Genomic DNA, 13938 nt, shown 5'->3' on the forward strand with positions numbered 1-13938 from the left:
AACCAACGTACTTATACATGACCAGAGATTGGAACTCAGAGCGTTTTTTGTTTCCGAAGCGGTGGTAGTGTTAGAAGTGACATCAAAAATATTTCTAAAGGAAACAATTTTGAGAAAAAGAGAGCTATTCGTGCTATATCAGCTTGGTTATAGACAGTCTCTCAAAGAAATTTTAAAGAAATAATTATAATGACTGTTCATTGTCAATACAATTATGAAAATTATTATATTATTTAACATACGTTCACAAAAACCATCACCTTTTTGCTCTTTCTAGTGATTTTCATTATTATAACACTAGGAATAAAGGATTGCTTGCAACTAATTCTAGTAGACTTCATAAGATACATAATAGCTTTAAGGGTAAATGTTATACATTTTTATAATAAAGTATCAGCCACTTTTCAGGCATTATCTATAAATAAATTTAAATATTTATTTAAAAAATGGCTCAGTCGTAAATCCTACTACTCCACAACTGAATATCTAAGTGATCGTAAAGCCTGTACACAGTGTGACATTCATTAAAAAGAACGCAAAAAAGAATTCTGGGAGAGTTTCTTGCGTCGCTTCTTCTCTCTCAGAGCGCCATTTGTTTCCGAAGCGGTAGTAGTATCTAGTATAGAAAAGTGTCTAAAAAAAGTAGTAGTATAGAAGTGACATCAAAAATAATTCTAAAGGAATCAATTTGTGAGACAATAAATCCCTTTTTCATAAATCTGACATCACATATCTCCAAAGAGTATTGAGTGCAGTAGACACATACACCGCATACATGTTAAGGCACCGTGTGAGCAATTTATCAATATATGAAAAAAAAAACATAAAATAAAAATAAGTTTAAAATTTCCTATTGACAGGATGAACCAGGAGCCACAAGAGGTTTACAAATTAAAAAGTTCTCTAGGGCTGCAGTACGAGAAATTGAGTGAAATTTATAAGTAAATTCATCCATAGTATTTTATATAGATAGTGTGGGAACGAATATACAGAAATGAGTTTGTCGGCTAAAATAATAATTGGCAATGTGTGTCAGACATCGATCTATTTGATACAGTTTATTATGTACACACCCGGACCCACACCGGATGCCGTTTAGATTATATTGTGTTTCGGGTCTGAAGGGCGCCATAGCTAGTGAAATTACTGTGCAAATGAGACTTGACAACTTATGTCTTAAGGTGACGAGCGCAGTTGTAGTGCCGCTCAGAATTTTTCAATAATTCTGAGCGGCACTGCATTGTAATGAGTAGCGCGTATCAATTACCATCAGCTGAACATACTGCTCGTCGCGTCCCTTTTTTTCATTAAAAAAAATATCCTAACATTTCATAAATACATTTATAAATATCCACGGAAACAAACATGCGAATTCATTGTACAAATGTTTGCACCAACTGGGATTCTAACACCAGACCCCTTCGTAGTCAGTGTTATTCACCAATGTGTCAGAAAAATATAAGCAATAATTACTTTTTAGTGCAGTATATTGTTTAATAATTTCTCATTTTGTTATAATTGACAGCCCATTGATGCACATTGCTTTGTTTGGTTCTGTTTTGGGTAAATATTTCCGATTTATAGATTATTCGTGATAACACGAGTAATATTTTTCATACATTTTAGTACTTTAGTCGTCTTCTTTCATTGCATGGCATTGCAGGGAGCCAAGGTATGTTATTATTCCTTTTGGAATGTAGTGTTTTAGGAATATCCATATAACAGTTATTATTTTTTCTTTTTTTTTTTTGCTGTTTGTGATCGCTTTAAACAATTACTTGCTGTACTAGAACTTGAAAATCATGGAATTGTTTTATATTATTTTAATAAGTTTAAAATATTTTAGTACAAGATATACCTGAATTTTTTAATTCATGCAAATGTGAGTTTATTACGCTGTCACACCATTACTGCGGAACCGGACATCAAAAATTTTTTCATAAAATCATCGTGTCGCAACTCGCATACAGAAGTTAGAATGTATGACAATAGTACACAAATAATATATATTTAGAGGAATAATAAATGATAATTTAGAATGTCTTTCTTCACCGATATTTTTTTACTACATCCTATTCATTTTAGAAACATCTTGTTTTATATTTATGTATATTATTTTGTAGTGATGTTGTTCTTTGGTGGTAAAAACGCTTAGCAACATTGATCAGTTAATTTTTTACCAATGATAATCATATCCTCATGCAGGGGTACTTAAAAGCATTGGGTATGGCGCGTACTGCTGAAGTAAAACGAGACGCTCGTATTGGTGAGGCTGAGGCACAAGCGGAGGCGAAAATCAAAGAAGCAATGGCAGAGGAGCAGCGTATGGCTTCGAGATTCTTGAATGACACCGAAATTGCTAAGGCGCAACGAGACTTTGAACTTAAAAAAGCGGCTTACGACGTCGAGGTTCACACTATAAAGGTAATCATTGACAAATTTCATTCTCAATTTTGTTCATAAAACACTTGTTACTCGCTGCATCCTAAATTGGCGTAACGTAGAGACGTCGCTTAATTGTATATCTATACTTCTTCTTCCCACTGCTAAGGATCGTGACTCCGTAGTTCCGTGTTCGGATATCTGATCTGACCATCTCTTCGGCTTCTCGGTCTATTCCCCTCTACCTTCCCCGTCACCATCAGTCTTTCGAGACTATCTTCGCTTCAGCAAGCAATGGGTGAAGAAACCTGAAGCAACCGCTAATCTCTTTGAATCCTGAGCTTTTTTACGACGTTTAAGATAAGCAATAAGAATGTCCAGTGCTTTCAATGTGCGTGTCTCTGCCCCATAGATATATATGATATACACGAGGCTACGGACTAGGTGTAGTTTTGTCCGAGCAGTCATGTTCCTGTCTTTATACATTTTTTTTTGGTGAGTTGAGTCATCGCTGCTTCAGCCATGCCTATGCGTCATGGTTCTGCAGTAGCGTGTTTGGCTGTGTTCCACCTTCGCACCACATCCTCATCTGGTGTCACTATGGTCACAGCGGAGCGTTTATGGAGAAATGTACAATCAAGCTGTGGTTTGAACTTTCTTGCGTGCTGTTTGCACGTAGATGCAACATTGGTACAACAAATTCACCGTATAGGACGGCAACACTCGCGTTTTTCGTCTGGTATAGACGGCGGTAACATGAGGATTGTATGTTGAAACTTACTATCGTACGCTCGTTTATCCTCCCTTCCTATAAAAAACCGGCAGATCTGTTGTCTTGCGGCAACATAGTCTCGATTGTAAGTAATTACAAAACAAAGCGTAGCATTCTGGCCAACCCCAATCACAACGAACTGCTTATTTGTCCTTGAACTTAAAGATATAACATCTCAAATCCGTAATCCAATAGGACTGACATTAAAGGAAAATAGTAATAATAATTACTTTGAATTGTACATACTTGTACATATATTATGTACATCAGATTTTAATTCTTTTCTGACTCATGTCTCTACACTTAATATTCTAATTTCACTAAATGTTAAATGGTTTTTGAGGACCTGATATAATATAATATATCTTATAATGTTGTAATACGGCGTCTGACTAAAAGAGGACCAAAAATTATATTATAATATCCGGACGACCGAGCCTTGCTCGGATTTTTAAGAATGTACAAAACTTGAACAAAAAAAAAACTAATAGGACATCTGGATTCGAACCGGGGTCTTCTGCTTTCCGGATCACCCAATGTCCCATCTGAGCTATAATAGTCTTGTATATAGTGGCGAAATTTACCTTTGTATTCTAATGTTATTGTAGCTGTTTCTCATTCAAACATGGATAAAACCATTTTTTTTAAATTGAAACCTAGCTAGATCGATTTATCACCCCCGAAATCCCCTGCATACTTAATTTTATGAAAATCGTTGGAGCCGTTTCCGAGATTCAGATTATATATATATACAAGAATTGCTCGTTTAAAGATATAAGATATAGGCGGTATTTTTGGCTCAGGGAGATGTAATATCCAAAATATTTTTACATTATTTCTTTCGAGTATACTTAATAATAGACACTTTATTCTGTTTATAAACATTGCTGTGTTGTAAAATAAAGTAATATTTCGTGCTTATATATATAATTTTTTTATGAAGTCTCTTGGTTTTCAGTGGTTTTAATTATACCTTCTTCAGTCGTCGAGCCTTATTTATAATTTTGTTTTGTTTATTTACCTTTTTGATTTTTTTACGTAAAGACATGACATACCATATTGTATCAACACTAAACATTATACAGGGCGTCCCATGGCTATGCCACATGGGTAGAAATGCCTGAAATATTGTAGATTTAACTATACTTTATTTTAATTTAAAACCAATTTAAACTGCATTTATAGATTTGAAATATTCGCCCGATTGAACCGGAAATCGAACCCGTTATAAGATAAAAAAAATACCATGTGGCGATATCATACCGACGGAATGGCTTCATCATAGCTTTTTTGTTACATAACATAGCATCAGAAATAAAAGGAAGATTATGAATTTCATCATTTGATGTTAAGTGTTCAAAAAAATTTAAAAGGCTGACATAGCCGTAAGGAAATACAACGGACATTATCATATTCGATTACCGGTACAATCAGGCAATTATTTAAAAATCTATTAATGCAGTTTAAATTGTTTTTTAAGTTAAAAAAAAGTCTTTCTGTAAAATGTTACAATATTTGAGCTACTGCCTCTCCACGTGGCATGGCCGTGGGACGCCCTGTATTACTTTTGAACTATCTCTTGTATAGATGACTTAGCGCACAGCAACCATTTATCAAGGCCAAAAGGACTCATTGTCTTAGGGTTATTCACCAAAGAGCAGCCCAATTAATATTGGGTACAGTAATCTGTCCGGGTCTTTCTTACCCGATCATTATTATTTACAGGCGGAAGCTGAGATGGCATACGAATTGCAAGCCGCAAAAACAAAACAACGCATCAAGGAAGAACAGATGCAAATTGCTGTTGTGGAACGTACACAGGAAATTAACGTTCAGAAGTGGGAGGTGCAAAGACGCGAAAAAGAGCTGGATGCTACTGTACGCAGGTAGGTGTATAACACTGACCTCTACTATATACCACTTGACTGGTGGCTGTCAAAGTGCTTTTGTACCTGTTTGATATTCGCCATTTTGGCGCTGTTGGCCATGTAGCGAGAGTCTGCGGTACTAAAACTAGCGATAACAACCTCAGCAAACAGCGATAGATGGTTGGAAAGTATTTACTAAAAAAATTGTGTACTTTATTACGTTGATTCTTGTAGTATAAGGAACACGGAAAACGAACGAAACTAATTCAAAATGTAAAAATACTTCAGAGTATTGTATGTTTCTTCGCAGCCATTTGTACTATACGTCAAAATTAGTTCTCCGAACGAACGCGAGTAGGTAGCGTTTCAAATAAGCACATAAAATTTGCTGTCAAACATATGGAACTGCCTGCCCAGTCGTATTTATACAAGCCAGTGGTGTGTAATAAGGCTATCACACAAATAAATCCATCAAATCAAAATAACTTCATTCATTTTGGTCAAAACATGAAATAATACATGAATGTCGAAAGAGTTTTTTATTTTAACCATTTACCACCGCTTTTTAAAAAGTGGAGCTTTAATGAGAAAAGAGCTTAAATTTACATTTACAGCTTCGTTTTACAAATTATTTTAATTATTATATTTGTAAAGTGATGCAACTAAATACACACAAATAATGCGCACCCCAGTATCAGCTCGATCCATTTGACCGCGTGCAACACAGAGCAACTCGAATTGTCGGGGACCTGGTGCTCTGTGAACGGCTGGATCACTTGGCGTTGCGTAGAGACGTCGCTTCATTGTGTGTCTTCTACCGCATTTATCACGGGGAGTGTTCCGAAGAGCTGTTTAACTTGATTCCTGCCGCCGAATTCCACCTTCGCACGACACGCCACAAGTTAGGATATCATCCCCACCATCTGGATGTGTGGCGGTCCTCCACAGTGCGGTTTTCAAGGAGCTTTCTTCCTCGAACTACAAAGCTGTGGAATGAGCTTCCTTGTGCGGTGTTTCTGGTACGATACGACATGGGTACCTTCAAAAAAAGCGCGTACACCTTCCTTAAAGGCCGGCAACGCTCTTGTGATTCCTCTGGTGTTGCAAGAGAATGTGGACGGCGGTGATCACTTAACACCAGGTGACCCGTACGCTCGTTTGTCCTCCTATTCCATAAAAAAATACTCAATTAAATTTAATGAATGTGGGTTTACAGATTACGTTACAGACAGATACTTATAAAAAAAAGTGTCTGTCTGTTATGGGTAACTCTGCAATGGCTGCACTGATTTTTCTATAAATAAAATATTATATCGATAATGAATTATATGCAAATTGAACTAAATAATCAAATTATTGTAAGTATGTGCGCTTCATAACCTTAAGACAGCTGTTAAGTCTCATTTACCCAGCAATTTCACACATTACTTCACGACAGAAATAGGCGTCAATGTGGTACCCATAATCTAGCCGGCATCCTGTGCAAAGGAACCTCCCACTGGTGAATGATGAGTATTGCATAATATGTAGATACAATTTACCAGTGGGAAGAAAGGTTTATCAAGAATCCTGCGCGGCATTTCATTGTAATGGGCAGGGCGTAAAAAACACATTATTTCTTGTTATCTGTTCGAGTTCTTGTGACAGCCTTTGTCATGCTTGCTTAAATGTCAATTTTTGTGGCGGTGTCCTGGGCGGGTCGTTTCCTCCCTTAATAGATTGTGTTTGTAAAACGATGAAGCAATAAATTTTGGTTTAAAAGAGCGGCAACGAGTTTATTGCCACTTCTCATTAAACATCAACCCTTACCGTGGTAAATGGTGAAAAGTATATTTTTACCAATTATGACATTGTAAAATGTGTGTTTCAAATAAACATTTATTATTAATATTTATAAGTATCATTTCATTGACGTAAATGAAAAAAAAGTCTCATTTGACCAGTTATAACACTAACTAAGGCGCCTGACAAACCAGTGGAAAAAGTTAATCGCATGTTGAATCTCATTAGATATAAAAATATTTTGTAACGATTATTGTTCTCATGGTGCACGTGATTTGTAGACCGGCCGAGGCTGAAAAGTTTAGACTGGAGAAACTTGCTGAGGCGCACCGACTCAAGACTGTCCTCGAAGCAGAAGCCGAGGCTGAAGCTGTTAAAGTTCGTGGAGAGGTGAGACGATATACGCGAAAATTTTTCATCGACAGCGTTCTCCACTGATTTTTCTTGTTTTTCATTAACATCACTATGTGTGTTTATCAGTATCATATCTCTTGCTCTTTCTAACGGGGATCCATCGACTAGTGAGGAAGTCTGTGATCCACTTGCAAACATTCGGTTGACCTTTAAGATGTTTCATGAGAACAAGTGAGACTAAGGATCATTGCTGTGACATTCCAGTTCACTGAAGTTACAAAATTTGAAATGGAATGTTGTTGCCATTTTGTCCTTGGCATTGCGGTGCTGTGCTTTCTTCAGAATACGATGGGGTGCCCTAGCAAAAACGGATGTGGAGGTGTTGTCAGATTCTACCAGGAAGGGTACCCTTCTGGGGTAAAATATCTTTAAGAACTTAAGCGCTTTGTCTTTTTTTTTTCTCGCCAAGTCTCGGTAACTATCCGATCAGTAAATTTTTTTATCGAGAACCTTTTCAACGGTCATAACGCACAAGAGTGCGAACGTCGGGAGAACACATAGTCAAAAGTGATTAGACTTCTTCAAATTCAAATATTTAAATATTTAAAAAAATGAGAATTGAACCCAAATACTTGTAACGCTGCAATCCTAGTTAGCTAGTTAATATTAAGTTGTTTTTTGTTAGGCTGAAGCATACGCAATAAAGGCGAAGGCTGTAGCTGATGCCGAGCAAATGGCGAAGAAAGCGGAAGCATGGAAAGAATACGGGTCCGCTGCTATGGTGGACATGATGCTTGATACGCTGCCGAAGGTATTGTATCAATTTTCATTAAATAGACTAACTTTGCAAACATGGTCAATCAAATTATTAAAGTGAAGACTTAGAGGACTGGAGGCCTAGGCAACAAAGGAGGCCAGTGGGAGGCTCCTTTTCACAGCTAGATGGTGGGTACCACAATGTTGCCTATTTCTTCCGTGAAGCACTAATGTGTAAGCTTTATTGTGTTTCGGTCGGAAAGGTGCCGTAGCTAGTGAAATTACTGGGCAAATAATACTTATATCTCGATGACGAGTGCGATTGTATTTTGAATAACCCAAAAATTCTGAGCGGCACTGCTCAGTCGAATTTTCCAATAAATCATTTATTGTGAATACAAGTATAGATTATTTTATTATTTAACAAACATAATCGGAAAAAAGATTATCTCAAATATAATTTTACCGATATTCGTTACCGCTACGTACCAGACGTAATTTTTCTAACCACAAAACGTATCGAGGTAGTACTTATATTTTTTTTTATCAGACGGACTACCCTTATTCATTTTAGAAAAGTGTAAAATACCTTTATCTACACCCATGCTTTAAATCCTCTATTAAAGATTCTGAAACAGTTAGCTTATTGCCAACATTAAAACACCCAATGTTCTAATAACCATTACATCACCCAAAAGAGTGTTGTAATGTTGTACTGAATTTCATAACAACACTCCTATTTTTTTTTTCATTCCCTTCATGCTCAAAGAGTTTTAACAGACAGACACTTTCTTATTGCTCGATACGTGGCATCTGTATGAATTTCAAAAAAAGAACATTTTGGTTTACGCGCGTTCCACAGCACCAGAACATCGCGCGCCGTAAATAAAGTAGGTTATTCGAATCCCCGCCATTTTTCTGCGATATTTTTACTGTTTTGTTTACAAAAAATGAGCGATTAATTTCCAAAAAAACATACATAATATTCAAGTGAGTTTTAATTATTGCACTATACAAATTGTAAATTACTACTAAAATAAATAATACTTTCATTAATACTTAGATTATTTGTATAGAATCAGTAATGGATGATATTAGGTTACTACTAGGACTGGCTGTTTTAATGTTAGCAGTTTAGCTAACTGTTTCAGAATCTTTTAGAGGATTCATATTTTGGGTGTAGATAAAGTCTTGTATGCAACTGTTGATAATTAGGTATTAAAACACTCATGTGATACTATTATCACACTCGGCTTCGCCTCGTGACATAAATCCACATTCGTGTTTTAATACCCCTTATTACACAACCGTTGCATAAATAACTAATCTAAGTCTTAAATATCTTAACGGCGGAGCCATGTGCCTCCTTGTGCATCAACTTGATGAAACAAAACAATTATTGCTGGTTTGCCTCGACGTATCTCACGAATTTCGTTACGCAGTTTTTTTTGGTTTTTCTGCATATAAAGTGCCGGTAACAATAGCTAATAGTATTAAAGAGAGCCCGTGATCTTTAAGGTCACTTTAAGGTCTCTTTAAGGTCATGTCTGTAATTTTGTTTCCGGATCATTCTCTTTTTCTATCGGTAGTCGCTATGCCTTCCTGTTGTTTATTCTTTCCAAATCATGTGCCAGATTAATTTATAATATCTAATTATACGAAATTCGCCACTATAGGCCTCCGTGCGTTTTAACAACTCAAGTAAGCTAAAAAAAATTGTCATATTACATTAACTTGTTATATTATAGAAGTCGATATTATATTGAAAATGTCGAACGAATGAATACGTGTTCAAAACTCATTTATCGTGTTACTTTCATCAGCAATTTTTTGTATTTTATCTCAACTTCCTGCCGCAAATTGCCTGGAAGCGATCACAGTATATCACATGTTTAATGATTTTAATTACTATTGAGTCAATTGAAATAAAAGGTAATTAATATGTAAATTAAATGAGTGATATAGGGTGATGTCATTATTTTATTTATAAATTATCATTCTTATCTGGGAGCATCGTGTGGTGCCTTCCCTAAGACGACATTGATACAGAAGCCTTCATCCGTTTTCATCCCTTTCCCGGAAGCATTTTATTGTATTTCGAACGCTCATGTCTTCGGTCCGGATGATACTAGAAAACTGATTTTTTTTTTAATGTTCGAGGATCTTGAAAGTTTGATGTGGCATAACAAATAAATCCATTAGGTACCTAGACAGTTATTTAAATATAAATATACTTAAACACAAATTATCTTGTCCCAAACTAGGCATACCTACCCTGTACCATGGGTACAAGACAATGATATAATTATTACGATATACCTACTTAAACATACATAAATACTTATAAACATCCATGACTTGGAAATTCATCATATAAATGTTTGCACCTGCCCGGATTCGAACCCGGGACCTGTAGCTCAGTCGGTAGGGTTACTAACCACTGGGCTATAGGGGTCGTCAATTTACTATCGGTCGTCAGTTTATAGATAAATCAGTAAAATTTTAAATTGTAAGGTTTTGCAACAAAATAAACGTGAAATGTGTTTGTTGAGATTGTATATTATTCTAATGTCATTAGATTGGAAAATTAATATTCACGGTTAACTAATGAAACGAATTGATTACTTGTTTGGATAAGCTTAGCGTGTGGTAACGTGTCTTGACATATCATTATGATAAAAAAGAAATATGTTTCGAACAATAGCTGTAGCAACCAACCATTGATGTGATTTTCAATTCTATTTACCCATTGTGTCGAAATTGTTTATTTTACCTTTAAATTTACTATTGTACGTATAGATAAATAAATCGTGCGTGTGAGAACTTCTCTAACGCAGATATAGCAAGATAAATAAGGAAAATGCATCTATTGTTTGACAGGTCGTAAACTAAAATACCAGTGGGAGGCTTCTTTGCACAGGATGGTTAGATTGTTGGTACCACAACGGCGCCTATTTCTGCCGTGACGCAGTTATGTGTAAACATACTGTGTTTCGGTCTTAAGTGCGAATTACTGGCCAAATGAGACTAAATATCTTGTGTCTCAAGGTGATGGGCGCAATTGTAGTGCCGCTCAAAATTTATTGGGCTTTTCAAGAGTCCTGCGGTACTGCATTGTATTGAGCAGGGCGTATCAATTACCATCAGCTGAATATCCTGCTCGTGTCGTCCCGTATTTTCATTAAAAAAAAAACAGTCAGCCACGCTTGACATTAGTTCCTCAGTATTTTGACACATTGACAAATTAAAAATTTGTCATGCACTTTCGGGGCTGCTGGGTCGTCTAAACAAGTAAATTCGTTGTCTATGATTTTGACAATGGTATTGTATCGGAATGCAAATCTTTATTACCAAAAGAATAAATACATATCGTATGTATGTACACTCCGAAACCTTTATTATGCAATTTAAAGTACATATGAATTCTATTGTTATGATACGGCTTGGTGAATCATAGTGTTAAAACATATAAATAATACCTACCTATATTGATTGTATTCTCCCTTTTATTGATTGATTTTGATCCTTGTTGTAGATAAAATCTAGAACGTTGAACGTTGTACTGTCCACGTATAAATTCAACTAAAGTCGATACTTGCTTTGACATACTAAAAATTACAAAATTTGAGTTACTAGACATTCAGAATTTAATTTTTGGTTCGCATAATATATTAAACTACGATACTTTACACTCTTAGATCATTTATACGTCTAGATAGATATTAAAAATAAATTTAGGTTGACAGTTTACTAACGCACACTAACATAAAGTGACATACAAATCGCGTGTGTAAGTGGTAGCTTGTCACGCACGCGAAATTAATAAACCTGGCCTGTTTTCATCGGTTCTCTAGCAGCAAGAGACTCTATCTAGACGTGTATATCTAAGTTTACACTTTTGCACATAGGTGGCAGCAGAAGTAGCTGCCCCGTTGTCGCAAGCTCGCAAAGTGACCATGGTTTCGTGCGGCGGTGGCGATGTCGGAGCTGCGAAGCTCACTGGGGAAGTTCTGACGATCGTACAGTGCATTCCAGACTTGGTAAAGAGTGTCACCGGCGTGGACATTGCAAAGATAAAGGTAAGATCGACATTAGCTAGTATGCTTGCTTATGGCTGTCTATTACAGTAGAATTGTTTTACTCACGCGCTTACTAACAGCTACCCAGTGCCGAATAAACCACGTGGCAAGATCAATGGCCACAAATTAGCTACACAACACACACATAAGTAGCAATGCTAGCTAATATGTAGTTGCGTAAAACCGGGGCCCTGATATCCAATACGCCTGAGCGTTCTATGAAATTTTTAATTCTTAACAAAGAGTTTGTAGCAATTTAATATTTTCATTGCAGATTAACATGTTTGATATAAAACCCACAACTTTCTACGAGAGTACTATACACTAATTAGGATAATACTATAGTACTCGTTTAAATAATTTTAACAATTCCGTTTACCTGATGTTTTCGCCTCAATAAAAGATTTTACAGATATGGTTACTAATCAACGGCTTTAAATTATAAATCTATGTATCAAATTATATTGCGATGCAAGTTGGGGAATATACAATTAGGTACCTACAACAATATATGTTAATTAAATGTACAAAATTTAGATTATTTTTATTTAACATAGCATCGCAATGTTTTAACAGGAAAACGCGATGTGGTTTTATTATAAATAGCAAGCACCCTTCCTCACCTGTGGTATTTCAAATGTTTCAAATTCAATTCAATAGTGCCATTTACTAAATGTGTACCAATAATGAATAAAGAGGTTGTATTCTCTATAGATTAAATTACATTTCCAATAAAAAAAAAGAAAATCTTCTTTAATATTTGACGCTCAATGATTACATTATAGATTATGTCGCCGTGGTTTTTTATTATTAAAGTTTAACAAAGCTGTTCTAATTTAATCACTAATATGATAGCAAACGTTATTTATGATGCGGAACAAATTTCCATAAATTGCTTAATGCGAAGAATAACATCGCCATTAAAGTTAAATACAGCGAGTTCTTATTTAGTATTGCATTCAATTAATTTAATTTGAAATCAATCGCATTGTAATGGACTAAATGATTATTTTTTCAAATATATCTCGACTTGATAATTGGAGACATGTCTAGAAGTCATACTTTGATAATCAAATCAAAATCACTTCATTCATGTAGGTCACGGAAATGACACTTATGAATGTCAAAAAAATATTTTTTCTTATTGAATCTACCGCTACTTCGTAAAGGGTTGAGCTAATGTGAAGAAGTAGTAAGAAACTCATTGCCACTCTTTTATATCATGATTTACATTTTCTTCGATTTACAAATCATTTCAATTACAATATAATATGTAAAGTGTTGCAAGAAACATACTCAAACGTCAAATAGTCAGTGCCTTAAAAGGCAAAAAAGGAAATTTATACAAAATTTATTGAGTACATGTTACATGTTGAGTACAGTAGCTGCATCATCCACACACACCGTAAATAAATAAATAATGGTGTTCTGTGAGCATTTTATAAGCGATAATTGTTGTTAAATCTCTTTAACTTCAAGTTATATAATTACTGAATCTATTTCAGCCCTACTCTATATTATATTACTACTCCTACTCTATATAAGTCCCAATAACATCGGCTTAATCAGAACAAACAGACACAAAAACAGTTACTGTTATTTAACGGTTAGTAACGATCTGTAAAAATCAGTTGTCAATTATATTTGTCTCATCCTCTATTGCGTGCATGCTTTTAAAACTATTGTAATATAATCGTGTTTTTCTCAATAAGTATATATAATTTGGTCATCGTTGTGCTGAGAGAGATGATAATCATAACATTATGACTTCGCTATCGGATCCGCGGGTTATCATGTAATTAAACTTAGCGCTCAATAAAATATTCACAAATAACTATTGTTTATTATCAACAGAGCATGGCCAAATTAGTTCCAATTGTTATTTAACAATTCTTATTTCTATTCATCATTCTCATTGATTACGCCAAGGCCCGATAACCGATAT

The 13938-nt window shown here is 35.3% G+C and overlaps 1 protein-coding gene across 3 annotated transcripts in view; it reads left to right on the forward strand.

Moving 5' to 3' along the window:
• LOC126978358 (flotillin-1) overlaps window positions 1-13938 on the forward strand; it is a 96352-nt gene that overhangs the window by 76415 nt on the left and 5999 nt on the right. For all 3 annotated transcript variants that reach the window (XM_050827114.1, XM_050827112.1, XM_050827113.1), the window contains exons 5-9: window positions 2206-2424; window positions 4880-5040; window positions 7086-7194; window positions 7844-7969; window positions 11823-11993. In XM_050827114.1, the coding sequence (XP_050683071.1) occupies window positions 2206-2424; window positions 4880-5040; window positions 7086-7194; window positions 7844-7969; window positions 11823-11993 (786 nt within the window). The remainder of the gene's footprint in view (window positions 1-2205; window positions 2425-4879; window positions 5041-7085; window positions 7195-7843; window positions 7970-11822; window positions 11994-13938) is intronic.

The sequence above is a fragment of the Leptidea sinapis genome, chromosome Z (assembly GCF_905404315.1).
Source record: "Leptidea sinapis chromosome Z, ilLepSina1.1, whole genome shotgun sequence".
Classification (NCBI taxonomy): domain Eukaryota; kingdom Metazoa; phylum Arthropoda; class Insecta; order Lepidoptera; family Pieridae; genus Leptidea; species Leptidea sinapis.